Consider the following 27,994-nt stretch of genomic DNA (forward strand, 5'->3'; position numbering starts at 1 on the left):
TGCCTCTCTGCCTACTTGTGATTTCTCTCTGTCAAATAAATAAAATCTTAAAAAAAAAAAGAAACAAAAAAACCCTAAACAACCTAACCTTATACCTCAAAGAACTGGGAAAGGAAAACAAAGCCCAAAGTTAGTAGAAGGAAGGAAGTCTCAAAGACCAGAATGGAAATAAAAAAGACACTAAAGACAACAGAAAAGATCAATGAAACTTAGAGGTGGTTTTCTGAAAGGATTAAAAGAGAAGTTAAAATCAAATAACACATAAATACAAAAGATCATAAAAGAGTACTATGAATAATTAAACATCAACAGATTGGACAGCATAGAAGAAATGGATTATTTCCTAGAAATATACAAACTACCAAGACTGAATCATAAAGAAACAGAAAGTCTGAAAAGACAGGTTACTAGGTAGGAGTCCACATCAGTAACCAAAACCTCCCAACCAACAAAAATCCAGAACCAGATGGTTTCACTGGTGAACTGTACCAAACATTTAAAGAAGAATGAATACAGATCCTTCTCAAACCACTCCAAGAAACAGAAGAGAACACTTCCAAACTCATTTTACAAGAATAGCATTATCCTCATACTAAAACCAGACAAGGACATCACATGAAAAGAAAATTCCAGGCCAATATCCCTGATAAGCATAGATGTAGCTCCCAAACACAGAAACAGCAAACAAGATTAAACTGTACATTAAATGGACCATATACCATAGATAAGTAGGTATTATTCCAGGGATGCAAGGATGGTTCAGCATCTGTAAATTAATTAGTATGATATACCACTTTAACAAACTGAAGCATAAAAATCTTTTATCCCTGCATCTGCTTCGCAAGAGATGCAGAGAGCATGGGGAAAAATTCAATGGCCATTTGTGATTAAAAACTCTCAACAAAGTGGGTTTAGAGGGAACTTACCTCAACTTAATAAAGACCACATATAAAAAGCTCACAGCTAGTATCATACTCAATGTCAAAAAGCTGAGAGCTTTTCCTTTAAGATCAGGACAAAGATGACCATTCTCACCATTTTTACTCAAGGTAATTTTGGAAGTCCTAAGCAGAGCAATTAGGCAAGAAAAAGAAACGAAAAGCACCCAAAATGGAAAGGAAAAAGCAAAACTGTATTTGTAGATGATATATTATATATAGAAAATGCTAAAGACTGCCCAAAACCATTAGAACTAATGAACAAATTCAGTGTAGTTGCTGGATGCAAATCAATGTACAAAAGTCTGTTGCATTTCTATACACTAATAACTATCAGAAAATAAGAAAACAATCCCATATTCAATTTCATCAAACCAAATACCTAGGAACAAATTTAACCAAGGAGATAACCTATACTCTGAAACCTCTAAGATATTATAGTGTGAGCCCTGATAGTTTTTCCTTTATATGATGCAAGCATCTGACTGAAGGTTTGATTGCAGGGGCATCCAATTTAAAAGATGGCTATCTTGAATAAATATATTGCCTGCTATACATTTAGATAAAGAGCTACCCCCACAACTCCTTTCCTCCTCCTTTGTTTTAGAGAACTTCGCTGATTTAGATAATTGACTATTTGGATGGCTTTTTTTTTTTTCTCTTCCTGTGTTTTAAATTCACAAATAAAGAGGGAACACACAAAATCCTAGCCCTGTATTCTCTCTCCTTCCACGACCTTGCTGTGTGCTTTCCGGAACCTGTAAGCAATAAATCTTGTTTGTCTCCAACTTTCTTGATGGTCTTGCTGAGGGCATCTTGCAATCGTAATAAAAACCACAAGGGCTGGTCCGGCCTCAATACTGGTTACTCATAGCCTGAGACCAGCACACAATTGAGGTAGTCAGCAGGACTGCGTGTTTGCCCTTGCAGTTAACTGAATGTCATTTAGCTGCAACTTGCTTAAAAAGCACCTAACTCAAGTGGGGAACCTCATCTGAGAAAAGAACACCGCTTCCTGGAGGTCTGCTGCTCCGCTCTGTGCTTTCACATGTTGTCTCTGTCATGTGCTGCCTGTGGTGTGGAACCCAAAATATCCCAGCTGCTCTGATAATTCAATGTTCTTCCCAGAACAGCTTGATGAAGATCAAATGGTCTAACCAGATGATCAGACCATTGATTATAAGGGCCTTAACTGACTATTGATATGCACAAGGGTCCTCTATGCCTCAAGTCCGAGGAGAACTAAGTCGGGTGGAGTGGACTGCAAAGCCATTGCCACTGCCCAAGGAGAGGCTGTGGAATAAAGCAGGAAGAAAGGATTCCTGTAGTTGAAGAGGATAGGCAGCCTCTGTCTATAACAGCTGAGTCAGTGGGTTGTGCCTAGATGGTACATTCTAACCCAGAGAAGAAAGAGCCTTCCAACAGCAAACCAGTAGCCCAATGAAAAGGCAAATGTAATAGAGGCCTATGGTCTCTATGCTGCCATTTAACACAGTGTGTTGTTGCTCTTTGTCCTCTGACCTGATGAACTATCATGGGTCAATCCCTGGTTCAAAATTGCTAAAAAAAAAAAAAAAAAAAAAAGTACATAAATCTCCTGAACATCTATTGCCAGCACCCCCTAAGAACCTTGAGGAGGTGCACTAACTCCTTGGTAAATGTAGAACCCCATGGAAGATTCCTGGGAATTGCTCAGTGCTGCAGCATACCAACATGCCCAAGGCTCTGGCACTACATTCCAGATGCCTGTGGGCTTTTCCCAAAGACCTTGCGTATATCAGGCTAGTAGAAGTGGACCCAATTCCTGGACAGGTTGATTGGGACACCCTGGAAAGCAATTGCCTATGAAGGTGGTGCACAGTAGCATCATCCCAAACTTACTGATTAACAACACGTAAGATTGAGGTAATGGGAGAAAATGAAGAAGTGGAAACAGATCAGAAGCTAACTGGAAGTCAAAACTTTTAAAAGATTTTATGCAGCAGGACTGCTAAGATAAGAGGGAAGCTGACTGGCTCTCGCAGGTTGTTTTGTGTTTTGGAAGGGGCTATGGACTGTTATTCATGGTGGCCAAAATGGTCCAAATGGTCAGCATCTCTAAAGGGTTTAAAATCCACAATGTTCTTAAAGATCCATATGAGCTATATGCGTGTTTCCTCTGAGATATACCACAGATCGTGAGCCCTCTCAGCTTTCTCATGAACTGGGCAGAAGCAAGAAAAGTGATTCATAAGGGGTCCATGAAACCAAGGAAAAAGTAGACAGGGTTATCAAAGCCTCCAGTGAGGAGGAGAAGAGAAAAGAGAAGGCAAAGAAAGGCCCCAGAATCCAGTTATTTGCATAAGGGGCCTTCCTCTCCTCACATAGATAATTTACTGCCTGGTGCTGTGCCCATCCTTCCCACAGTGATCACTGCTAAGGATCACAGTGAAGGCAAAATTAAGACAAAGTCTGTCTCCGGCTCTGCAAAATGGGCAAGATCCAATGGGCTTACCATTTCCCTGCGTTTAGTGACCCAAATGACCTCCTTCAATTGCAACCCTAAAGGTGACCTATTTGACCCTCAGTCCAGAGAATTTCTTTGACCAGACACTCCCCCTAATTATGGGTCTTCACTGCAACATTTTATTACAACTGCTAGAAGTTCTCCAAATGGCACCAAAACTAACAGGAGAAAACTTACATTCTTTCTCTGTCCCTTGAAGATGTAAATTTTACATCTTTGAAATGTAAATACCCAAGAAGGTAAATAAGACACTGCCCTCAATCACCCAAGAATGGAGAAACAGTGGAGGAAAGAGGCCTTTTAAAATACAACCTGCTAGGGACACCTGGGTGGCTCAGTTGGTTAAGTGGCTGCCTTCAGCTCAGGTCATGATCCCAGTGTCCTGGGATTGAGTCCCACATTGGGCTCCTTGCTCAGCAGGGAGCCTGCTTCTCCTTCTGCCTCTGCTGCCACTCTGCCTGTCTGTGCTCTCGCGCGCGCGCTCTCTCTCTCTCTGGCAAATAAATAAAATCTTTTAAAAAAAATACAACTAGCTATAAACACTCCTTTGCCCAAATCTAGTCCATACCTTCCAGAAGATTGCTTGTGAAGGAAAAATACACATCTTCATAATTTTTTCCACAAATATTAGTAAAAAGCCTTAGCCACTGAAGCAGATAGCTTTAACTTGGTCTGCCTGGAACATAATTTGAATTCAAATGTTATTATCAACTAGTGGAGTTTGTATTGTACCTGACTCATAGCTAAAATTTTGAATGGAAGCTACAGGGTGGTCTGTGTTTCTGCCTATGTCTGTGGGTATATGATATATATGTGACATATTTTTCTTCTCCTGGATGGTACTGCCAAAATTACTTTGTAAAAAAGTTTGATTTAATCGACTCAGAAGAATAAGCACTTATCAAATTTATTTCTAAACTCTCCAGAATATAGAAACAAACCAAAATGCTTTATAAATTTATGTGATCTGGGATAATATTTGGTAAATTAAAGCTAGTTTATTTTCACTTAACTAAAATAGAGATATTGTCAGAGTTGTCAGCATTGAATGTAATCATATATCTTGTATTGTACCTGAGCTGGTAAGTCAAATAAGCTCACTCCATATGTTTTGCAAACTTTGTCACGATGGCTGTTTTACTCTCTCATGAAATTTGCATAAGTAATCTGAATATGACTGTTAAAAATATGTTAAACATATAATTAGGATAAAAGCTTACAACAGTACTTTCCAATAACAATGTTTTATGGTATGCCTACTGAAAAATAATTACCCAATTATTTTTGGTAACCTGGAACTTTAGAGTTTTTCTCAGTTGTGATGGAAATTCATTGAATATATAGATCTTTTCCAAATAAGATAAAATACTGAAACATTAATTACTAAACATAGATGTATCTGCTTTTGGCTCTCATTACCTAAAGATATTTGGATGTGCCAGCAAACATTTCTTGTGCCACATTTTGTACTGTTAGAAAGCACATGCTACCAAAAATAATGAAATCTACTCATAAATTTGCCAATCTACTCTAAATGTGGTATAGCAATTCACAATTTCTTCTTAGTTTTTATTAGAAGTAAAGGGTTCTAAGGGTTAAGAATTATGGTACCTGTAATTAGATCTACTAAAAACAATACGAGAACATCTCAATGCAAGAAAAGTATGATGTGTTTTGGTTAAGAAAAGGTATAAAGTATGGGATTATGGGGGAAGTTGGTAGAGTAGGAAGACCCTAATAAGCTCACCTTGTCCCATAGATACAACTAGATAATACACATACCAGTGTAAATAACCCAGAAAATGACCCAAAGACTGACAGAACAAACTCCACAAGTAAACGTAGAGAAAGGGCCACATCAAAGAGGGCAGGAAGGGTGGAGGTGAGGTAAGGAGCTAAAAAGGCAGCAAGTGGACCACAGGAGGGAGGGACCCCTAGGCGCAGGGAAGGGAGAGGAACGAGGCTACTACACCAGGGAGGCCGTGCAGCAAAAATGATTCTTTATTACATCTGACTCGAAAAACCAGAGGGACCAAATTTTGTAAGTTCATAACAATCAATGGGACCTAAAACCTAGAATTTTAAAAATCAATAGGCTTGGCTCTGGGAGAGCCTGGAAAGTGAGAGGAAGCTGAGTCCCCACATTTATAGAGACAGAACAAACAGCCCCTGAATTATAGCACAGGAGCACTAGTTTGAAAAGCCCCTGAGTCATACCGGAGGGAGAGTTGTTTACTCATCTCAGAGCCTGTCTTGGAGGGGCAGGGATCCCTGAGGGACATCTCTGAGAACAAAGCAGCTTGGCAGGCACCATTTCCCTCCCCTGCCCCCTGCGGGAAATAGCAAGGAGCTGACATCCACTACCTAACTTATACCAGCCCCCAACCCACAAATCCTCCCCTTTCAGATAGGCCCACTTCAGTCTAGAGTCTCAAGGCCTTTCTCACAGAACACCTGGGGAATGTGAAGCTTGCTAAAATGACTGCCCAACTAACCCCTACCTCCCCACACATTGCAGATCTGCCTCTTCCAGAATGCTCCTGGCCAGAGACCATTTAAACCAGGGCTAGAAGCCTGGCAGCATGCAGGAAGCCCTGACAGGAGCCAATACCACGCCAAAGTTAACTCCTGCCCTAGGGAGAGGGAAAGATAACTACACAAACCAGTCGGACTGTGGACCCAGTAGTGGGCTAGGAGCAGAAAGCTGGTCTGATTAAAGCTTACAATGAAAGCTTCTCAAGAGGACAACGCAGGGTAAGCACCCTGCAGTTTGGTGCTACTGCATCTCTGACAAATGCTTGGTCTGGCTCAACTCGAGCTCCAGGTGGCCCCAGACTGTTCCACTAAACCACAGGGACAAAACGCTGTCCACAACAGGCAAAGAAGGCCACTGCAGACAACCGGACTGAAGGAAAATGTGTCTTACAACAGCAAGGCACATGCTACACACACAGGGGGCACCCCTGAAGTGCCAGGTTCCAGTAAACAGGGGACAGGGCACTGCAGGGCACTACAAGAGCTCTTCTTCATAAGGCCACTACTTTCAAGAGCAGGAGACATAGCTGACTTTGCTAACAGAAAGAGACCCAGAGTTAGACAAAATGAGGAAACATAGGAATATATCCCAAATGAAAGAACCAGACAAAACCAGAGAGATAAGTAATATGTCTGATCACTTAAAGTAATGGTCATAAAGATACTACTTGATTTGAGAAAATAGTAGAGAAAACCAGTGAGATCCTTAAAAAAGAGATACAAAAAAATCAGAAATGAAGAACATAATAAATAAAATTTAAAACACACTAGATGGAATAAACAGATTAGAAGAAGTGAAAGAACAAATCAGGAACCTGGAGGACGGAGTAATGGAAAGCAATTAAGCTCAGAAGTTCAGAAAAAAAAACAAAAAAACTAGGCAAAACAAGAACAGACTTAAGGAACTCAGTGATTCCATCAAGGGTAATAACATTCACATTACAGAGCTCCCAGGAAGAAAAGAGCAAAAAGGAGGCAGAAAATTATTTGAAGAAAGAATAGCTGAAAACTTCACAAATCAGAAAGGAAGCAGAAATTCAGAGGCAGGAAAAAACAGACAGCCCCCAACAAAATCAACCCAAGGAGTCCACACCAAGACACATAGTAATTAAAATGGCAAAAAGCAGTGATAGAGAATTGTAAAAGCACCAAGAGAAAAGAAAATAGTTAAATGGAAGGGGAACCTCATAAGGCTCTCAGCTGATTTTTCAGCAGAAACCTTGCAGGCCAGAATAAAGTGGCATGATACATTCAAAAATCTGAAAGGGAAAAAATCTGCAGCCAAGAATATCCAACAAGGCTATAATTCAGAATATAAGAGACAGAGTTCCCCCATCAAACAAAAGCTAAAGGAACTCATGACCACTAAACTAGCCATTCAAAAAATGGTAAAGGGGACTCTTTGGAAAGACTAGAAATAAGAGTAAGAAAGAAGTACAAAAGCAGTAAAAATAAGTATATCTATAAAAATCAATCAAACGACTCACAAAAGGATATAAAGTAGGACACCATATACCTAAAACATGGTGAGAGGTAGAGGAGTAAAAAATGGGTTCAAACTCGAGTGACGACAAACTTAATACAGACTGTTATATGCAAAAGATGTTATATACAAACCTAATGGTTAACACAAATCAAAAACCAGTAACAGAGATGCAAAAAAATAAAGACAAAGAAATCCAAGTATATCACTAAAGAAAGCCAACTAGTCAGGAGAGAAGTGAGCACGGCAAGAATCGGACAGAGAAGAACTACAAAAAACAATCATAAAACATGTAACAAAATGGCAATAAATACATACCAATCAGTAATTACTTTGAAGGTATATGAGCTAAATGCTCAAAGTAAAAGATGGGGTGATGAAATGGATTAAAAAAAAGCCCCAAGATCCATCTATACACTGCCTATAGGACACTCATTTCAGATCTAGATACATGCAAACTGAAAGTGAAACGATGAAGAAATATTTATCATGCGAATGGCTGTGAAAAGAAAGCTGGGTAGCAATACTTATATTGGACAAAATAGACTTTAAAAAAGACCCCAACAAGAGACAAAGAAGAACACTATACACTCATTAAGGGAACAATCCAATAGGAAGATAGAACAGTTTTAAATATTTATGCATCCAACATGGAAGCACCCAAATACATAAAACTGTTAAATATAAAGGAATAAATTGATAGTAATACAATAATAGTAGGGGACTATAACACCACTTATATCAATGGACAGATCATCCAAACAGAAAATCAACAAGGGAAAGAGTACCTCTGAATGACACAGTGGACCAGATGTTTTTAACAGATATATTGAGAACATTTCATTCTAGAACAGCAGAATACATATTCTTTGCAAGTGCACATGGAACATTCTGCAGAATAGATCACATAATAGACCACAAAACAAGCCTCAACAAATCAGAAGGATCGGAGTCATAACACGCATCTCTTATGACCACAATGTTATGAGACTAGAAATCAACAAGAAAAAAATCTGGAAAGAGCACAAATACATAGAGGGTAAGTAACATGCTACTAAACAATGAAGGGCCAACTGTAAAAATCAAAGAGAAAATAAAAAAATACATGGAAACAAATGAAAATGAAAACCTAACAGTCCAAAATCTTTCAGATGCAGCAAAATCAGTAGTAAGAGGGAAGTTTATAGCAAGGGAGGCAAGAAGCATGAAAAATTTCAAAAATCCTACGTTTACACCTAAAGGGGCAGAAAAAAAAACAAGAAAAAGTAAAACCCAAAACCAGTATAAGGAAGGAAATAATAATGATTAGTACAGAAATGAATTATATAACGAAAACAAATAAAAAAAAAACCAACAGATCAGATCATTGAAACCAGGAGCTGGTTCTTAAAAAAAAAAAAAAAGAAAAACAAAGCTGACAAACCCTTAGTCAGACTCAACAAGAAAAAAGAGAAAGGACTCAAACAAAATCAGAAATGAAAGAGGTGAAATAACAGACACCACAGAAATACAAAGGGCTGTAACGAGAATGTTATAAAAAATAATATCCCATCAAATCAGACAAACTATAGGAAATAGATAAATTCCTACAAACATATAACCTACCAAGAATGAAGTAGGAAGAAATAGAAAATTTGAACAGACCAATTACCAGCAAGGACATTGGATCAGTAATCAAAAAACTCTCAACAAACAAAAGTCAAAACAGATGGCTTCATAAGTGAATTCTTAAAAAAAAAATTACTTATTTACTGGAGAGAGAAAAAGAAAGAGATTGTGGGTAGGAGGAAGAGCAGAGGGAGAGGGAGAGACTCTCCAGCAGACTCAGCAATGAGCACAGAGCCCCATGCGGGATCCACAACCCTGAGATCATGACCTGAGCCAAAACCAAGAGTTGGATACTTAATAGACTGAGCCACCAAGGTGCCCTGGCTTCACAAGTGAATTCTACCAAACATTTAAGGAAGAGTTAATAACTATTCTTAAACCATTCCAAAAATTCAAAGAGGAAGGAAACTTACAAATTCTATGAGTCCAGTATTACTTTGATACCAAAACCAGATGAAGAGACCACAAAAAAGAACTATAGGCTAGTACCTCTGATGAACATAGATGCAAAAATCTTCAACAAAGTATTGGCAAACCGAAAACAACAATTGTATTTAAAAGATCATTCACCATGATCAAGTGGGATTTATTCCTGGGTTGCAAGGATGGTTCAATATTTGCAAATCAATCAAAGTGATATATTACATCAATAAGAGAAAAGGATAAAAACTATATGATCATTCCAATAACTGAAGAAAAAGCTTTTGCCTAGGTATATTCATTCATGATAGAAACCTTCAACAAGGTAGGTTTAGAGGAAACATACCTCAACATAATAAAAGCCATCTTTGAAAAACCCACAACTAACATCACACTCAATGGTGAAAAACTGAGAGCTTTTCCCCTAAGATCAAGAATAAGACAGGGAGGGGCGCCTGGGTGGCTCAGTGGGTTAAAGCCTCTGCCTTCGGCTCAGGTCATGATCCCAGGGTCTTGGGATCGAGCCCCGCATCGGGCTCTCTGCTCCGCAGGGAGCCTGCTTCCTCCCCTCTCTCTCTGCCTGCCTCTCTGCCTGCTTGTGATCTCTGTCTGTCAAATAAATAAATAAAATCTTAAAAAAAAAAAAAAGAATAAGACAGGGATGTCCTCTCTCACCACTTCTATTCTACACTGTACTGGAAGTCCAAGCCACAGAAAGGAGACCAGAAAAATGGAATAAGACGCATCTAAACTGGTAAGGAAGAAGCAAAGTTTTCACCATCTGCAGATGACAAGATATGATATACTGAAACTTCACCAAAATACTACGACAAACTCCACCAAAATACTACTGGACAGAAATATGAATTCAGTAAGATTGTAGGATACAAAATCAATGTACAGAAATCCACTGCATTTCTATACATTAATAATGAAACATCAGAAAGAAAAATTAAGAAAACAATCCCATTTATAATTGCATCAAAAATAATAAACGAGATAAACAAGGAAGTGAAAGACTTGTATTCTGAAAAATATAAAATACTTATGAAAGAAATTGGAGACACAAATGGAAGAACACTCTGTGCTCATGGGTTAGAAGAAAAAAATATTGTTTAAATTTCCATTCTACCCAAAGCTATGTACAGATTTAATGTAATCCCTATTAAATTACCAACAGTATTTTTCATAGAACTAAAACAATCCTGAAATTTGTATGGAACTACAAAAGACCCCAAATAACCAAAACAATCTTGAAAAGGAAGAACAAAGTTGGAGGTATCGCAATTACAGAGTTGAAGTTATATTACACAGCTGTAGTAATCTTAACCGGATGGTACTAGCATGACAACATACGTATACCAATGAATAGAGAGCCCAGTAATAAAACCCTGATGTTATGGTCAATTAACCTTTGACAAAGGACGCAAGAATATGCAATGGGAAGAAGCTCAGCAAATGGTGCTGGGAAAACTGACCAATTTCTTTCACAATACACAAAAATGAACTCAAAATGGGTTAAGGACCTAAATGTGAGACCTGAAATCATAAAAATCCTAGAAGAGGGCATAGGCTGTTATTTCCCTGGCATGGGCCATAACATCTTTCTAGATATGTCTCCTGAGGCAAAGGAAATAAAAGCAAAAATAAACTGTTGGGACTACGTCAAAATAAAAAGCTTTTGCGGGCGCCTGGGTGGCTCAGTGGTTAAGCCGCTGCCTTCGGCTCAGGTCATGATCTCAGGGTCCTGGGATCGAGTCCCGCATCGGGCTCTCTGCTCGGCAGGGAGCCTGCTTCCTCCTCTCTCTCTCTGCCTGCCTCTCTGCCTACTTGTGATTTCTCTCTGTCAAATAAATAAATAAAATCTTTAAAAAAAAAAATAAATAAAAAGCTTTTGCACAGCAATGGAAGCAACCCGCAAAACTAAAAGACAACCCAGTGAATGGGAGAAGATAGTCACAAATGACTTATTTGATAAAGGGGGAGTATCCAAAATGTAAAAAGAACTTACACAATTCAACACCAAGAAACCAAATAATCCAGTTAAGACATGAACAGACATTTCTCCAAAGAAGACATCCTGATGGCCAGCAGAGACATGAAAAGATGTACACCATCACTAGTTACCATGGAAATGCAAATCAAAACTACAATAAGGTATTACCTCACACCTGTCAAAATGACTAAAATTACAAATACAAGAACCAAGTGCTGGAGAGGATGTACAGAAACAGGAACGCTTATGCACTATTGGAAATGCAAACTATTGGAGCCACTGTAGAAAACAGTATTGAAGGGTCTTCAAAAATTAAAAACAGAATTACATATGATCCAATAATTCGACTATTGGGTATTTACCCAAAGAAAACAAAAACACTAATTCAAAGAGACATGCATCCCTGTGTATTGGAGCATTATTTACAAGAGCCAATATATGGAAAAAACCCAAGTGTTCACTGACAGATGAATGGATAAAGATGTAGCACATAAATAATAGGGTATTACTCAGGCATAAAAGAGAATGAAATCTTGGGGCAGTGGCTTACTTAGTCAGTTGAGCATCTGACTCACGATTTAGGCTCAGGTCCTGATCTCAGGGTCCTGAAAGAAAGCCCCATGTCACGCTCCATACTCAGCAGGGAGTCTGCTTCTCTCCTTCTCCCTTTCCTTCTGCCCCTCCCCCCAGCTCATGTGTATGAGCACTTTCTCTTTCTCTCTCAAAAATAAATAAATAAACAAATCTTAAAATTAAAAAAAGGAATGAAATCTTGCGATTTGCAACATGGATGGATCTAGAAGATATAATGCTAAGTGAAAAGTTAGGCAGAGAAAGACAAATACCATATGACTTCACTCATATTTGGAATTTAAGAAACAAAACAAATGAACAAAAGAAAAAAGAGACAAAAAATCAGACTCTCAGCTATAAAGAATAGATGGTTACCAGTGGAGAGGGGGAGGGGAGGATCGGCAGAATAAGTAAAAGGGGATTAAGAATATACTTATCAGGATGAACAGTGAGTAATGTATGGAACTGTTGAATCACTATATTGTATACCTAAAAATAACACTGTACGTTAAGTATACTGGAATTTAAAAAAAATTAAAAAGTGAGGGTGTGTGCACATATCCAACATCAATGGAAATTAGATAAGGTTTTCAAGTCTTTTTAAATATGTGCTCATTCAATGATAGCTGCTGAAGTTATAGTAAGTTTTTAGTGTGTTTCTTCCAGTATATTCGAAGGATATAACTGGGTAAGTTGCTTAAGTCTGAGCACGGGTACTATTTTCCAGCATCCCAGGTTATCCCAATGTGTTGCCACAGCTGAAAACCAGGGTGATAAAGCAGTGCTTCAAAACCATCAAGGTGCATATTCATCAGCTGGGGCCTTATGAAAATGGAGATTCTGATACTGTAGGTCTGGGGTGTGGCTTGGGATTTTGCATTTGTAACAGGCTCTCAGGTGACTGCTTGCCATAGAGCACACTTTGAGGAGCAAGGTGCTTACACTGGTTTGACAGCTTGGAATGCCTAAGTCCTGCCCCAGAGACTGATGTAATTGGTCTGGGATGTAGCCTGATGGTAATTCTAATTTGTAACGAAGAGACTCTCCATGGCAACACGCATTATGATTTATCAGTTTTTATTATAATTTTATCAGTAGCTTTAATGTGATCCCCTTTGCCCACTGCCCAACCTTCCCCTTATGTCAAAGTCTTTAATCCATTTGGGTTGATTTTTGTCTCTGGTGTAATACAGAGTTTCTTTTTCATTCTAACACATATAGGTATCTAAGTTTCCCAACACTATTTTTTGAGCAGACTATACATTCCCCATTGTATATTTTGGCACCCTTGTTGAACATCATTTGAGCGTGTATCTGTGGGTTATATTTCTGGGCTCTTGATTCAGTTCTATTTGTCTGTCTTTATGCTAGTACCATACTGTTTTTGTTACTGTAAGTTTGTAGTATGTTTTTAATTCAGAAAGTGTGAGGACTCCAGCTTTGTTCCTCTTTCTCAAGATTGTTTGGCCATTGTGGCCTCTCTTGGTTCTAAATGAATTTAAGAGGAATTACTACCATCCTTCTCACAGTCTTCCAAGAAACTGAAAAAGAGGGGACCCTTTCACACTCTTTTCATGAGGCCAGTATTATTCTGTTTGCAAATCCAGAAAAAGACACTACAATAAAAGAAAACTACGTGCCAATATTTGTGATGAATACAGATGCAACAAAACTCAACAAGTGGGATTTATCCTTGGGGCATGAGGAGAGTTGAGCACATGATAATCAATGTGACACAAAACAGTGATGAAAATTAAAGAAACAAATACATATAAAGACAGATCATGTTCATGGAATTAGAAGACTTAATACTGTTAAAATACCTGTGTTACCCAAAACAACCTACAGATTCAATGTTATCTCTATCAAAATCCCAAAGCCATTTTTTATAGAAATAAAAGCTTCTATCTTTGAGAGGAGTCTCAGATAATTTTAATGTGAATTCTACTAAATCTTCTTAGAACAAGACAACCTGTAATATGAAAACTATTCCAGAGCACATAAAAATGAAAAAGAAAAATCTCAATTTGTTTTACAGGGCCAGAATAAGCCTAAAACCAAAATAGGACAAAGATGGTACTCACACACCTGAAAAGAAAACTACATCTTGAGGTAGGGAGATGCAAGGTCCTGAATAGAAATATTGGCAAGAGTGATGTCAGCATCATGGTGTACTAAGACAGCTCTTTGTTTTTGTACTGCCCCACCCCAACCACCATTTGGCATCCATCCACAGACAGAAGTGTCTTTGTGAGAGCTATGGAATGATCCAGCTCCATATACCAGATGAATCAGAAGGAATCTCAACCACTTATGTATTGGGTAAAGGCATATAGACTTTGTTCCCAGCTATGGACCGTGCAGTGGCCTGTGAACTCATTCTAGTCCATCCTGGCTACAGTTCAGGAGCCCCTGGAAAACAATGATTTACTTACACAAGCATCCACAGATTGAAGAACCTTTATAGAAGTTCAGGTTTCCAGAGAACTTCTGTACACCAATGGTACAAAATACAAATGTGGGACACACTGGAGAGAAGTACGCACAAAATACAAATGTGGGACACACTGGAGAGAAGTACGCAATCTTCAGGTGCATGACTGGGAATTGGGAAGAAGCTAGGAGAGCCAGCACATAAGACTCTCAGAGGATATTAAGAGGACACAGATCGACCAACTGTGTCTTACATTTCATCAAGAAGCCTGCCCATGAGTTGCTGGTAAAACCCACAGATGACCTCAACTGGCCCATGCTTCCGCCTAGCACTCAGAATGAATGCCTCCACCACACACTTCTGCCACACTGTGGTCAGCTCCCTGTGTGCGTGCTTCTCCCTTTGGTCTTCCAAAAGGTGGCACTATAGCTCAAATTTGTGGTCTCTGACCTGCAGATTCTGGTGGATTTCTGTGCCTCCTCATTAGCACATTCATGTCAGCAGTGGCAAAAGTGAGCTTGGGCAAAGGGCTAGTTACCACAAACTTAAGCTGTAGTACCACTCTTCGGAAAACAAAAGTGAGAATGTCAACACCTGGCCTGGTGCATTGCAGGATGGAGAGAAGGCCTAAGAGAGAACTCAAGAATTCTGCCACAAGAGGGAGTAAGAAGTGCAGAGCAGCTGTATCCATAGAAAGTTTGAGAAAGTCCGAGAACCATTATCAGGGCTAAAAGCAAGTATTTCTCTCCTGAAGGCAGTTAGTACAGATTGTAAAAGCTGCTACTTCAAATGAGAACAGTGCAATGCAAAACTTCAAGGAACATGAAAAAAATCAAGGAAACATGACACAACCGAAGGATACAATAATCTTCCAGTAACCAATCCCAAAGACAAAGGAAAAAACTGTTTTAGATTAAAAAAAAAAAAAGATTATGATAAAAGAGTCAAAAAATACCACTACAAATAGTTATCATATCACAAAGGAACACAGCAAGAGAGAAAACAAGGAACAAAGGATCTGCAAAACAAAATGGCAATAGTAACCTCTTACCTGTCAATAATTATTTTAAATTTGAAAGGATTAAATACTCCAATAGAAAGACACAGAATGGCTGAAGAGACAAAACAAAACAATCAGAAAACAACAACAAAAAAACAAGGGACGCCTGGGTGGCTCAGTTGGTTAAGCAGCTGCCTTCGGCTCAGGTCATGATCCCAGCATCCTGGGATCAAGTCCCACATAGGGCTCCTTGCTCAGCAGGGAGCCTGCTTTTCCCTCTGTCTCTGCCTGCCACTCTGTCTGCCTGTGCTCACTCTCGCTCCCTCTCTCTCTCTCTGACAAATAAAATCTTTAAAAAAAAACAAAAACAAAAACAACAACAAGGTCCAAAGATACGCTGCCCATAAGAGACTTATTTTAGGGGCTTCTAGCTGGCATAGTCAGAGGAAGGTGCAAATTTTGACCTGAGGGTCATAAGTTCAAGCCCCACAATGGGTGTACAGATTACTTAAAAATAAAATTTTTTATTCTTTCATTTTTATTAATTTTTTAGAAAGAGTAGAGAGAGCATTTGCACAAGAGTGGGGAGGAAGAGCAGAGAGAAAGGAAGAGAGACTCTTAAGCAGGCTCCATGCACAGAGCGGAGCTTGATGTGGGCTCGAGACTAGGACCTGAGCCAAAATCAAGAGTTGGAAGCTTAACTGAATGAGCCACCCAGATGCCCCCAAACTAAAATCTTTTTTTTTCAAGGTTTATTTTAGCTTTAAGGACACATATAGAGAGTGAATAAGTGGGGAAAAGACATTTCAAACAAAAGGTACCCAAAGGAAAGCAGGAGCAGCTATACTTCTATCACACAGAACAGACTTGAAGCTAAAAGTGATCAACACACACAAAGAATGTCTTTATAAAAAGAGAAAGGGATCATAAATCCATAAAGAAGGTATATGTAAATATTTAGGCACCCAACAACAGAACACCTAAAGATATAAACGAACTACTACTAAAAGGAGAAATAAACAGTAATACAATAAGCTGGGAATTTTAAGCTTCCACTATCAAAAATGCATATAATATCCAGATAAAAAAAAAAGGAACGTTGGACTTGAACTACACTTTAGACCACAGGGACCTAACAGAAACCTAAAGAACATTCCATCCAACAACAAGAAAATACACATTCTTCTCAAGTGCACACAAAACATATCTCAAGGGGATAGACCACGTGATAGGTCATGTAACAATTTTTAGCAAATTTAAGACCAAAATCACACCAAGTTATCTTTTCTTTTCTCTCTCTCTTTTTTAAAAGATTTATTTATTTCAGAGAAAGCGAGAGAGAGCATGAGCAGGAGGGGGAGAGGAAGAGAGAATCTCAAGCAGACTCTCTGTTGAGCAGAGAGCCCAACGTGGGGCTTGATCCCAGTGCTCTGAGATCATGACCTGAGCAGAAACCAAGAGTCAGATGCTTAACCGACTGTGCCATCTAGGCGCCTCATCAATGATCTTTTTTGAACACAACTGTATGAAGCTAGAAGTCAATAACGAAAGGGAAGCTGGGAAATTCACAAATATGTAGAAATTAAAAAACAAACAAACACATGCTCCTTGGTGTGCCTGGCTAACTCAGTATGTGGAGTGTGCAACACTTGATCTCAGGGTTTTAAGTTCGATCCCGATATTGGGTGTAGAGATTAGTTAAAAATAAAAATTTAGGGGAACCTGGGTGGCTGAGTGGATTAAGCCTCTGCCTTCAGCTCAGGTCATGATCTCAGGGTCCTGGGATCGAGTCCCACATCAGGCTCTCTGCTCAGCAGGGAGCCTGCTTCCTCCTCTCTCTCTCTCTGCCTGCCTCTCTGCCTACTTGTGATCTCTGTCAAATAAATAAATAAAATCTTAAAAAAAAATAAAAACTTAAAAATAACAACAACAAAAGAACACACTCCTGAGCAACCAGTGGGTCAAAGGAGAATCAAAAGGGAATCAGAGTAATATCTAAAGGAAACACAACCTACCAAAAAGATGGGATGCAGGAAAAGCAGTTTTTAAAATTTTTTTTTAAAAATTTAAATTAACATATAATGTATTATTTGCTTCAGGGGTAGGTCTGTGAATCATCAGTCTTACACAGTTCACAGCACTGACCATACCACATATCCTCCCCAATATCCATAGACCAGTCACCCTACCCCCCCCCCCAGCAACCCTCATTTTGTTTCCTGAGATTAAGAGTCTCTTATGCTTTGTCTCCCTCCTGATCCCATCTTGTTCCATTTTTTCCCTCCCTACTCCTCAAGATCCTCTACCCTGCCTCTCAAATTCCTCATATCGGAGAGGTCATATGATAATTGTCTTTCTCTGACTGACTTATTTCACTTAGCAAAATACCCTCTAACCCCACCCACATTGTTGCAAGTGACAAGATTTTGGTTGTTTTTTTGTTTTTGGTTTTGTTTTTTGATGGCTGCATAGTAAGGAAAAGCAGTTCTAAGAGACAAGTATATACTGATAAATGTCCAGTCTAAGAAAAAAAGATCAAAATAAAAAGCTCTTAAATAAACAACTTAACTTTACATATCAAGGAACTAGAGAAAAGAACAAACTAAGCCCAGAGTTAGTACAAAGAAGTAAATAAAAAAAATATAGGAGAAAAATGTGAAATAGAGATCAGAAAAAATTTTTAAAAGATCAAGAAAATTAACAGCTTGTTTTTGAAAGGATAAATAAAATCAAATGGTCAGAAGACCCCCTCTGGCATTCTTCAGCCACCTCTATTTTCTTAAAATTCCCCTGCCCATTCATTCATTCATTCATTCATTCATCTATACTTTCAGTTCTCAAACCTCTGGGGAAAAATGCTCATCCCTTCTGTTAGGAGATCTTCGAGCAAGAACAACTCTGCCCACTGCATGGAGTCAGCGGCAACAGCTGCTGTCCATGATGATGCTTACTCTGAGTCCCTGCTAATACTCCTATAGTTGGCTTCAGTTGGGCACCTTCTGACAGAAGCACTTTCTATGGATTTAGGAAAGACTGGTCTCAAGTGTAGGAAATAGGTTTTGTTGCTGGAATATTACAGATGGATCTGAGATCACAAGACATTTTCCCACACTCAAATCAGTGCTTATAGATTACTATGAACTTTGCCCTCTGATAGTTACTTGGCAGAACACGTCCAAGATACTGCTATTATTCTGAAAGTTTAAAAAAGAATGGCAGGGGGGGCACCTGGGTGGCTCAGTGGGTTAAGCCTCTGCCTTTGGCTCAGGTCATGATCTCAGGGTTCTGGGATTGAGCCCCACATCGGGCTCTCTGCTCAGCAGGGAGCCTGCTTCCTCCTTTCTCTCTGCCTGCCTGTCTGCCTACTTGTGATCTCTATCTGTCAAATTAAAAAAATGGTAGAATAGGAGGCACCTGGGTGGCTCAGTGGGTTAAAGCCTCTGCCTTCGGCTCAGGTCATGATCCCAGGGTCCTGGGATCGGGCCCCACATCGGGCTCTCTGCTCAGCAGGGAGCCTGCTTCCCCCACTCTCTCTCTCTCTCTCTCTGCCTGCCTCTCTGCCTACTTCTGATCTGTCAAGTAAATAAATAAATAAAATCTTAAAAAAAAGGTAGAATATATGGAATGTTATTTATTTTGGAATGTTTTTAGAAGATTTTTAAAAAATTTATAAATGTGGATATTACATTACAGAATGTTCAGAAAATGAAATGAAAATTTTAAAAAAATCAATAAACTTTGGCTAGGCTAAGGAAAAAAAGATTCAAACAAAAGCAGACACAGGAGACAATTACAACAGAAATACAAATGAACTTAAGAGACTGCTACAATTGCAGTTGACACTTAAACATGAATTTGAACTGCAGAAGTCCACTTTTATGTGGACTTTCTACAGTACTTTAAGTGTATTTCCTCTTCCTTATGATTTTCTTAGTAACATTTTATATTCTCTACTTTATTGTAAGAATATAGTATTATATGCATTTAACATAAAAATATGTGTTAATTGGCTATTTATGTTATTGGTAAAGCTTCTGGTTAATAGTAGGCTATAGCAGTAAGGTTTCTGGGGAGTCAAAAGTTATACTCATGGGGGTGGGGGTGGGGTTGGCGCACTTAACTCCCATTCAATTATATGCACCAACAAATTGGACAAACTAGGAAAAAATGGATAATTTCGGAGAGACATACAACCTATTGAAACAGAATCATGAAGAACTAGAAAATCTGAATAGACCAATTACTAGTAATGAGACTGAATCAGTAATCAAAAACCAAAGTTTTACTGGTGGATTCTGCCAAACATTTAAAAAAGAATACTAATTCTTTTCAAACAATTCCAAAAGAATATGACAGAACACTTCAAACTCATTTTACAAGGCCAACATTTTGATACTAAAGCCAGACAAGGACACCACAAGAAAACTACAAGCCAATCTCTCTGAAAAACAGAGATGCAAAACTCCTCAACAAAATATTAGCAAGACAAATTAAACAAAACTTTAATAGGATTATATACCATTATCAAGGGGCATCTATTCCAGGGATGCAATGATGGTTCAACACCCATAAATCAATCAACGTTATACACCATTTTAAGAAACTGAAGGATAAAAATTACACTATCATTTCAATAGATGCAGAAAAAAGGATATGGCAAAATTCAACATCTATTTATGATGAAAAACTCTCAACAAATTTAGTATAAAAACATACCTCAACAGGGGTGCCTGGGTGGTTCAGTGGGTTAAGCTTCTGCCTTGGGCTCAGGTCATGATCTCAGGGTCCTGGGATGGAGCCCAGCATCCGACTCTCTGCTCAGTGGGGAACCTGCTTCCCGCCCCCCCCACCCGCCTCTCTGCCTGTCTCTATGCCTACTTGTGATCTCTGTCAAACGAATGGATAAAATCTTAAAAAAAAAAAAAAAAAGATACCTCAACATAATAAAGGTCACAAAGGACAAGCTATAACATCCACAATGGTGAAAGTTTTTCCTCTAAGAGCAGGAATGGGACAAAGGTGCCCACTCTCACCACTTACATTCATCATAGTACTGGAAGTCCTAGTCAGAGCATTCAGGCAAGAAAAAAATAAAAGGCATCCATATTAGAAAGGAAGAAGTTAAATTGTCTTTTCAGATGATATGCTTTTATATCTATAAAGTCTTAAAGACTCTACTAAAAACCTGTCAGAAATAATGAATTCAGAAAAGTTATAGGTTACAAAATCAACACAGTTGCATTTCTACACACTAACAACAAGAAATAAAACAATCCCATTTACATTAACTTCAAAAACAATAAAATATTAGGGATAAATTTAACCAAGGAAGTGAAAGATCTGTACACTGAAAACTTGAAGAATTTCATGAAAGAAATTAAAGATGATACAGATAAATAGAAAGATGTCCTGTGTTCACTGATCAGAACTGATGTGGTTAAAATGTCCATACTCCCCAAAGTCATCTATAGATTTACTGTAAACCCTATCAAAATTCCAATGGCATTTTTTACAGAAATAGAAAAACAATCCTAAAATTCCTATGGAGCAACAAAAGACCCTGAATATCAAAGCAATCTTAAGAAAGAACATAGCTGGAGGGATTGTACTTCCTGAATTCAAACAATACTACTAATCCTTATAAATCAAAACAGTATGGTACTGGCATGAAAAAGCACACATAGTCCAACAGAACATAATAAAAAGTCAGAAATAAACTTACACATAAATGATCAACTAATATTTGATAAGGGAGCAAGGCATGGGGAAAGGACAATGTCTTTGATAAACTGTGGTGGGAAAACTGAATAACCACACGCAGAAGAATGAAACTGAGCCCCTATCTTATACCAAAACCAAAAATTAACGGGAAAAGGATTAAAGACTTAAACCTAAGATCTGAAGCCATAAAACTCCCAGAAGATAACATAGTAAAAAGGTTCTTTGATATTGGTCCTAGAAATGATTTTCTGGATATGACACCAAAGGCACAAGCAACAAAAGCAAAAAATAAATCAGTGGGACTACATTAATCTATAAAACTTCTGCACAGCAAAAGAAACGATGCGTAAAGCAAAAAGGCAAACTATGGAACAGAAGACAGTATCCAGGTGCCTAGGTGGCTCAGTGGGTTAAGCTTCTGCCTTCGGCTCAGGTCATGATCACAGGGTCATGGGGTCGAGCCCCGAATCGGGCTCTCTGCTCAGCAGGGGGCCTGCTTCCCCCTCTCTCTCTGCCTGCCTCTCTGCCTACTTGTGATCTCTCTCAAATAAATATGAACTTAGGGGGGGAAAAAGTATCTAGAAAGCATATATCTGATAAGGGATCAATCTCCAAAACACAGAAAGAATTTATACAATGCAATTAAAAAATGGGCCAAGACCCTGAATAGACATTTTCCCAAAGAAGACATACAGATGGCTAACACGTATATGAAAAGGTACTCAATAGCACTAGTCATCAGGGAAATGCAAATCAAAGTCACAATGTGATATCACCTCATATGTGTTAGAATGGTCATCATTAAAAAGAAATATCAATTGTGGGCAAGGATGTGGAGAAAAGGACACCGCCGTGCACTGTTGGTGGGAGTATAAACTGATACGGACATTCCTTGAAAAATTAAAAACAGAACTGCTATATGATCTAGCAATTTATTTTCTGGGTATTTATCCCAAAGAAATGAAAACAGGATCTCAAAGAGATAACTATTTCCTAATGTTCACTGCAACATTATTCACAATTGGCCATGTATGGAAACAATGGAAGTGTTGGTCAGTGGATAAAGAAGATGTGATATATAAAACGGAATATTATTCTGCTATAAGAAAGAAAGAAATGCTGCCATTTGCAACAACTTAGATGAAACTTCAGGACGTTATGTGAAATAAGTCAGGAAAAGACAAATACTGTAATCTATCAATTATATAAGGAACTTTAAAAAGCCGAACTCTGAAACAGAGTAGAATGGTGGTTACCACAACCTGGAGGTTAAAGGAAATGGGGAAATATTGATCAAATGGTACACACTTTGGAGATCTAATGTGTAGTATGGCCATTATAGTTAACAATATTATATCACTGAATATTGCTAAGAGAATAAACCTTAAATAATCTCACCACCAAAAAGAAATAGTAATTATATGAAGTGATGGAGATTTTTGCTAAGGTTTTGATGGCAATCATTTCCCAACATATAAGTGTATCAAATAAACACAGTGTATACCTTCAAATTACACAATGTTACATCTCTAAATTATATCTCAAAGAACTATAGTAAAACAGCTCAACAGTAACCAAATAAGTTTCACTCTATGAATTAAAAAAATAATTTCACACAGGAAAATCTATTTTTTAAAAAGATTTTATTTAATTATTTGACAGAGATCACAAGTAGGCAGAGAGACAGGCAGAGAGAGAGGGGGAACAAGGCTCCTTGCTGAGCAGAGAGCCTGATGCTGGGCTTGATCCCAGGACCCTGAGATCATGACCTGAGCCGAAGGCAGAGGCTTTAACCCACGGAACCAACCAGGCGCCCCAGACAGGAAAATCTATTAATGTAATTCAGAACATTAGTAGATTAAACAAGAAAGCATATAAGATAGTAGCATTTGGATTATACTTAAAAAAATTATTTCTTGATTATTGTCTACTCCCTCTGAACCACCCCTTGTTTTCTCCTTCTGGAATTTCTACTGACTGGTTGTTACTGTATAGGGTCCTTTTATGACTATGAATTACTATTGTTATGAATTATTTCTTTCTTGGAGATTTGATCTACTTCATAGTATCAAGTATTTTGATGTTCAGCATCTTTGTTAAATTTTTAACTCTTATACTGGTAGGGTCTTCTTTTTTTTTACCAAACTATTAGAAAGTGTACATAAAAACCGATAACTGGAGGTTTTGCATTGGCAGCATGCATGCCTCCAGTGATGGCCACTTGAAATCACACCAGACACACACACACAGAGTCTGAAACACACTTCTGGTAGTCACTGACTGACAAAGGTGAACCAGCCAAGCCCGTAATCCACTATGCCAGTTTCCAGGGCCCCCAAGCTATTACTGAGAAACAACAAACATTAATATCTGTCTGACTTAATGAGCTAAAAAAGATTCAAATAAAGTTGACTCCTATTTATTTTAATCCCTACTCAACCCCATTTTTCACTTCTTTCCCAGAAGCAACTATTATAAATTCCAGACTATGTTTTTTCTATACTTTTGTCAAACACCCCCATCTACAGCAACTCAGGTTCCAAACCACCCATCTGACCCCATCCCACATACCTACACTGTTTATAAGGGGAAACAGAAGTTTCCTAATGACAATATGCATGTCCCGCACAGGGGTCCAAAGGTAATCACTCTCATATCATGGGGGAAGCCAGCCTAATATTCAGTTTCTCTTATCACTGTTGTCCGTGGTGAGCTTGTCAAAGAGGTATCCTGCCATGGCTTCTGGAATCCCTTTTTGCTATCAAGAATCAACAAACATTAGTATTTACATATTTTAACAAACTAAAAGTTTTCAGGTAAAGCTAAAGACCTCCTTAACTTTAATCCCTGCCCAACCCCATTTCCGTCACTTTTTCCCCCAGATCAACCCCAATCATAATTTTCAAGCCATATTTTTATACTTTTACTATGCACAGGATCCCACATTCATCAGGGCCCTAGATCACCCATCCACCACAACACTGTTTATAAGGGTAAGATTAATTCTGTGTTTTCCATGGGCCCATGAAATATCTTCTCCCTCTTATTTTCAGAGATCCTGAGCTGCATGTGGATGGGGTTGGGTGGGTGGAGAGATTCCTGAATACGTTTTAAAACTTAAAAGGTGAGAGATATGCATACAATTCAACCAGAGACCTTTATTTAAGAACCAAATAACTTTATTTAAACCAAATTAACTTTATTCGTGGAAAAACTGGAAGAAAAGAACTGGAACCTTTTGCAGAAGCAACACTGCAATAAGCATGCTCAGCATGGTGATCAGGGAAAGTCACCATGCGCCCTGAGGCTATGGGGAAAACAGTCCCAACTCAGTACTTTTTGTCGCTGTCGCCCAGGGTGAGCTTGTCAAACAGGTACTCTGCCAGGCCGGCTTCGGGGGCCCCCATCTTGCGCAGGCTGGTGACATAGCCCCCCAGCTCTTTGATGGCCTCGACTTGCTCGTGCAGGTAGTGGCTCTCCAGGAAGTCGCACAGCTGGGCGTCGTTCTTGTCGGTGGCCAGCTGGTGCAGGTCGAGCAGGCTCTGGTTCACGCTCTTCTCCAGGTGCAGGGCGCTCTCCATGGCCTTCAGGCCGCCCTCCCAGTCGTCGCGGTCCGGCTTCTTGATGTCGCGGAGGCGGAGGCGGCCCCCGCGCTGGTTCTGCAGCTCCATCAGCTTCTCGGCGTGCTGGGTCTCCTTGCGGGACCGGCGCATGAAGAAGCGGGCGAAGTGCTTCAAGGCCACGTCGTCGCGGTCGAAGTAGAAGGCCATGGACAGGTACACGTAGGAGGCGTAGAGCTCCAGGCTGATCTGGCTGTTGACGGCGGCCTCGCAGTCGGGGTGGTAGTTCTGCCGCACTTGGGAGAGCAGCGGGGTGGCCATGGCTGGCGGCCCGGGCACCAGGGCGAAGGCGAAGGTGGCGCGGAGGCGAGGGCTGCGCGGCGGACAGCGGCGGGGCCGAGGGCGGTGGTGGCCTCGGAGATTTCCCAGCTTGAGCGGCAAGGGAGGCCAGAGGCAGAAGCAGTGGCGGTTTGAGACTTCAGGGAAGTGTCCGTTGGGATGTTGGGCGAGCCCTGGGATCCGACCGGAAATGGGGTCCAGGGAAGACGGGGGGGGGGGGGGGGGGGGGCTCGAGAGCTTCCAGTTTGGGTGGGGTTGGGGGCGGGGCCTAAGTGATGTGTTCCAGGTTCTGCTGGAGCTTAAGTGATGCAGGGCAACCCTTCACTGGGCACTTAGCATTTATTAAGTTTTTAATTATGCAATAATGTGCCTCTTTTCCAAGTACTTTTTTTGGTTCTCTAACTGATCCCCTCTATTACAGCCTCTTATTTAAATTCAAATATATACTTATTCCAATTCAGTCTTATTCAATTCAAATTCATATTCTTTTTAAAAATTTCTTATTTTTATTAACATATATTCAAATTCATATTCTCAAAATTCTGGGTATGAATTTGAATTTTGGTAAAATTCTCTTCTGTTTCTTGTTTTTTTTTTTTAACCTCAGAAATTGTTCAGTTTGTTCATCATGACCTTCCCTTGCACTTTTCTCAAGTATTTTGCAAAACTTTGTCCATGCATACTTAGGAATAAAGGGCACATTTGATTAACCTGTGTAATTAGCATGTATCTGATCCACAGTTGTGATGTCCATTTCACTAACAGGCTTTTCCTTGGAACAGGAAGGCAAAGTATTATCAATAAGGGAGTGGTTTCCTCTTTGTCAGGTGTATTATTGGTCTTTTTGGCATTGACAATATTAGTCCAGGGATGGAAAGATTAGTACCAGATTTGTCTGTCCCAAATGGTACTTTTCTCAAGCATTTTAAAACAGTAAAATTAAAATTCCAGCTAAGAGTAGGTACCAGCCACCAGTTTTTCCATTTCAATCATATCTGAACTTGAATAAGTATATTGTGATGTGTCTTTATGGCCTAAAAATGGCCTAATAAGAATCTAGAGGTAAGTTGTTTCATTGTAAAACCCCTGGCATAACCATCACTACTTAAATTAGGAGGGAACTGTGTTCAATGCAAAGCAAGGAAAGGGGAAGGAGGGGTGGAGAAGACACTGAATTAGGAGACCTGGGCCCTATTTTGGGCTGCACCAATCAGTATCTTGCTATGGGAAAAAGTAAATTGACTTCCTTGGGGCTATTATTTGACAAATGAAGAGCTTGACCTATTTGGTTTTCATGGACCCTATCAATTATAAATATTACCGGGGCCTATTCTATGAATCCTTCTTCAGCTGTGGAATGGAAGGAAAAATCAGCCTTTAGTCTATTCATGACAAGCAGTGATTGGTATCAAATATTAGCTTTGGGAATGGGACAATACCTTAATGTTCAAATAATAATGCTGTTTTAATTTATGGCATTAGTGCAAGTCTTTAAAGCATACACCTGAAGAAAAGGCATAGCCCTCTCTGCTCAGTTGGTTGTTTATGGGCAGTGATAGAATAAATGGTCTGTTTCAGCTTGATAGTACCCAAGACCTAGGGCTAACAATACAGGGCTATTGCAAAATTCTAATCCCTTTGCCACTGATTTTATTGTACCTTGGAAGTAGCTAGACAAAATCTTATTTCTACAGTTACTGATATTCCACCTATGAGAGCCACTGTCAGCCTTGTCCTAGGGAGACTACGGCCTAACAGTGGGTGGAACAGTGAAAACCCCAAATATTAAAGGAATCAGCAACTATCTACTATAACAGAAAGTGATTTAGAGTGGTTGCTGCACCCAGATGGGAATCTCTGAGGGGGCATGAGTGGGGATTCGTTGCTGTATTTTATCAAGTATACTATGAACTGAAAGGCACACTATTTTTTTATGTATTAAAAAAGAAAAAAAAAACAAAGAAAAAAACGCTTTCAACTAATCCATGACATGTCTTTGATTGTAAGCTGCACTTCAATTTTTCAGAGATGTTAAAATGTGAATAAGTGATCAGATGATCAATGAAATGCGGTTAATATTTTTTCATATGCTTGTCTGAATACGTTGATCAAAGTAGCTACTTTCAAAAATATATATAATTTTTAATACTTTTTGGTAACTTATTTGTGGCCCTATAGTCTACAGTATTATATACAGAGAGAAAATATTAATAAGGAAGAAATTTGCATTTTGTTTTGGATATTGTGTCATTTTACATTTCAATCTCATCCTACAATGGGTGGCTTCTGACTTTTTTCTTTTCCTTTTGTGGAGGGAGAGTTTTAGTGATTAGGCCAAGGAATATAATTCTTTGGGAAACAGGTAAACCCCTGTTCTTTGAATTCCTGGCTAACCTCCTCCTGGCATGCTATGGGAGGCATGTGATATCATCTTTCAAGTGAAATAACAGATACATAACCATTTAACAAGCAACGTTGCCGATCTAGGTTTCTACTCAAATCCCAATTTGAATGTGAAAGTTTTATTCTCATGATTGCAGCTCTCACTGTTACAAAATGTGAGCCATTTCTAACAAGGACAGTACCACTTATCAAGCAATTACCCATCCCAAAGCAGCAGCATGGTAGCAGATAAGGCCATTAGGATCACTGCTGCACATGCTAGGTTAGCATGTCACATTTCAGAGTCACAGTTACTGTTTAGACCCCAAGACTCTGAACTACTGAGGGGAGCTCTAAGAAGGCCAGCTGTTAGGATATATGTATGTAGAAACCACTGACATTGCAGTCCCCGAGTGGACATCTGCTTAAGCAGTAGAAGGGCTGATGTACCCTACTCCTGCACCCTGTGCACATAGGAAGGGCAGGGTGGATATGAGGA

The 27,994-nt window shown here is 39.2% G+C and overlaps 2 protein-coding genes across 5 annotated transcripts in view; one reads left to right on the top strand and one right to left on the bottom strand.

Moving 5' to 3' along the window:
* LOC309856545 (uncharacterized protein) overlaps window positions 1-27,994 on the top strand; it is a 292,169-nt gene that overhangs the window by 54,714 nt on the left and 209,461 nt on the right. The gene's annotated exons all lie outside the window — the stretch shown is intronic.
* The window catches only part of PRRG1 (proline rich and Gla domain 1), a 155,787-nt gene that overhangs the window by 22,595 nt on the left and 105,198 nt on the right, over window positions 1-27,994 (bottom strand). Inside the window, exon 4 of one of the 4 annotated variants that reach the window (XM_082717906.1) lies at window positions 24,370-25,203. The exons of 2 other annotated variants lie outside the window; for them this stretch is intronic. In XM_082717906.1, the coding sequence (XP_082574032.1) occupies window positions 24,544-25,203 (660 nt within the window). In that variant the 3' untranslated portion in view covers window positions 24,370-24,543. Of the gene's footprint in view, window positions 1-24,369; window positions 25,204-27,994 lie in introns of those variants that run through there. One more of the 4 variants, XM_082717905.1, reaches the window with a different exon arrangement.

Source organism: Mustela nivalis (assembly GCF_964662115.1).
Source record: "Mustela nivalis genome assembly, chromosome: X".
In the NCBI taxonomy this organism is placed as follows: domain Eukaryota; kingdom Metazoa; phylum Chordata; class Mammalia; order Carnivora; family Mustelidae; genus Mustela; species Mustela nivalis.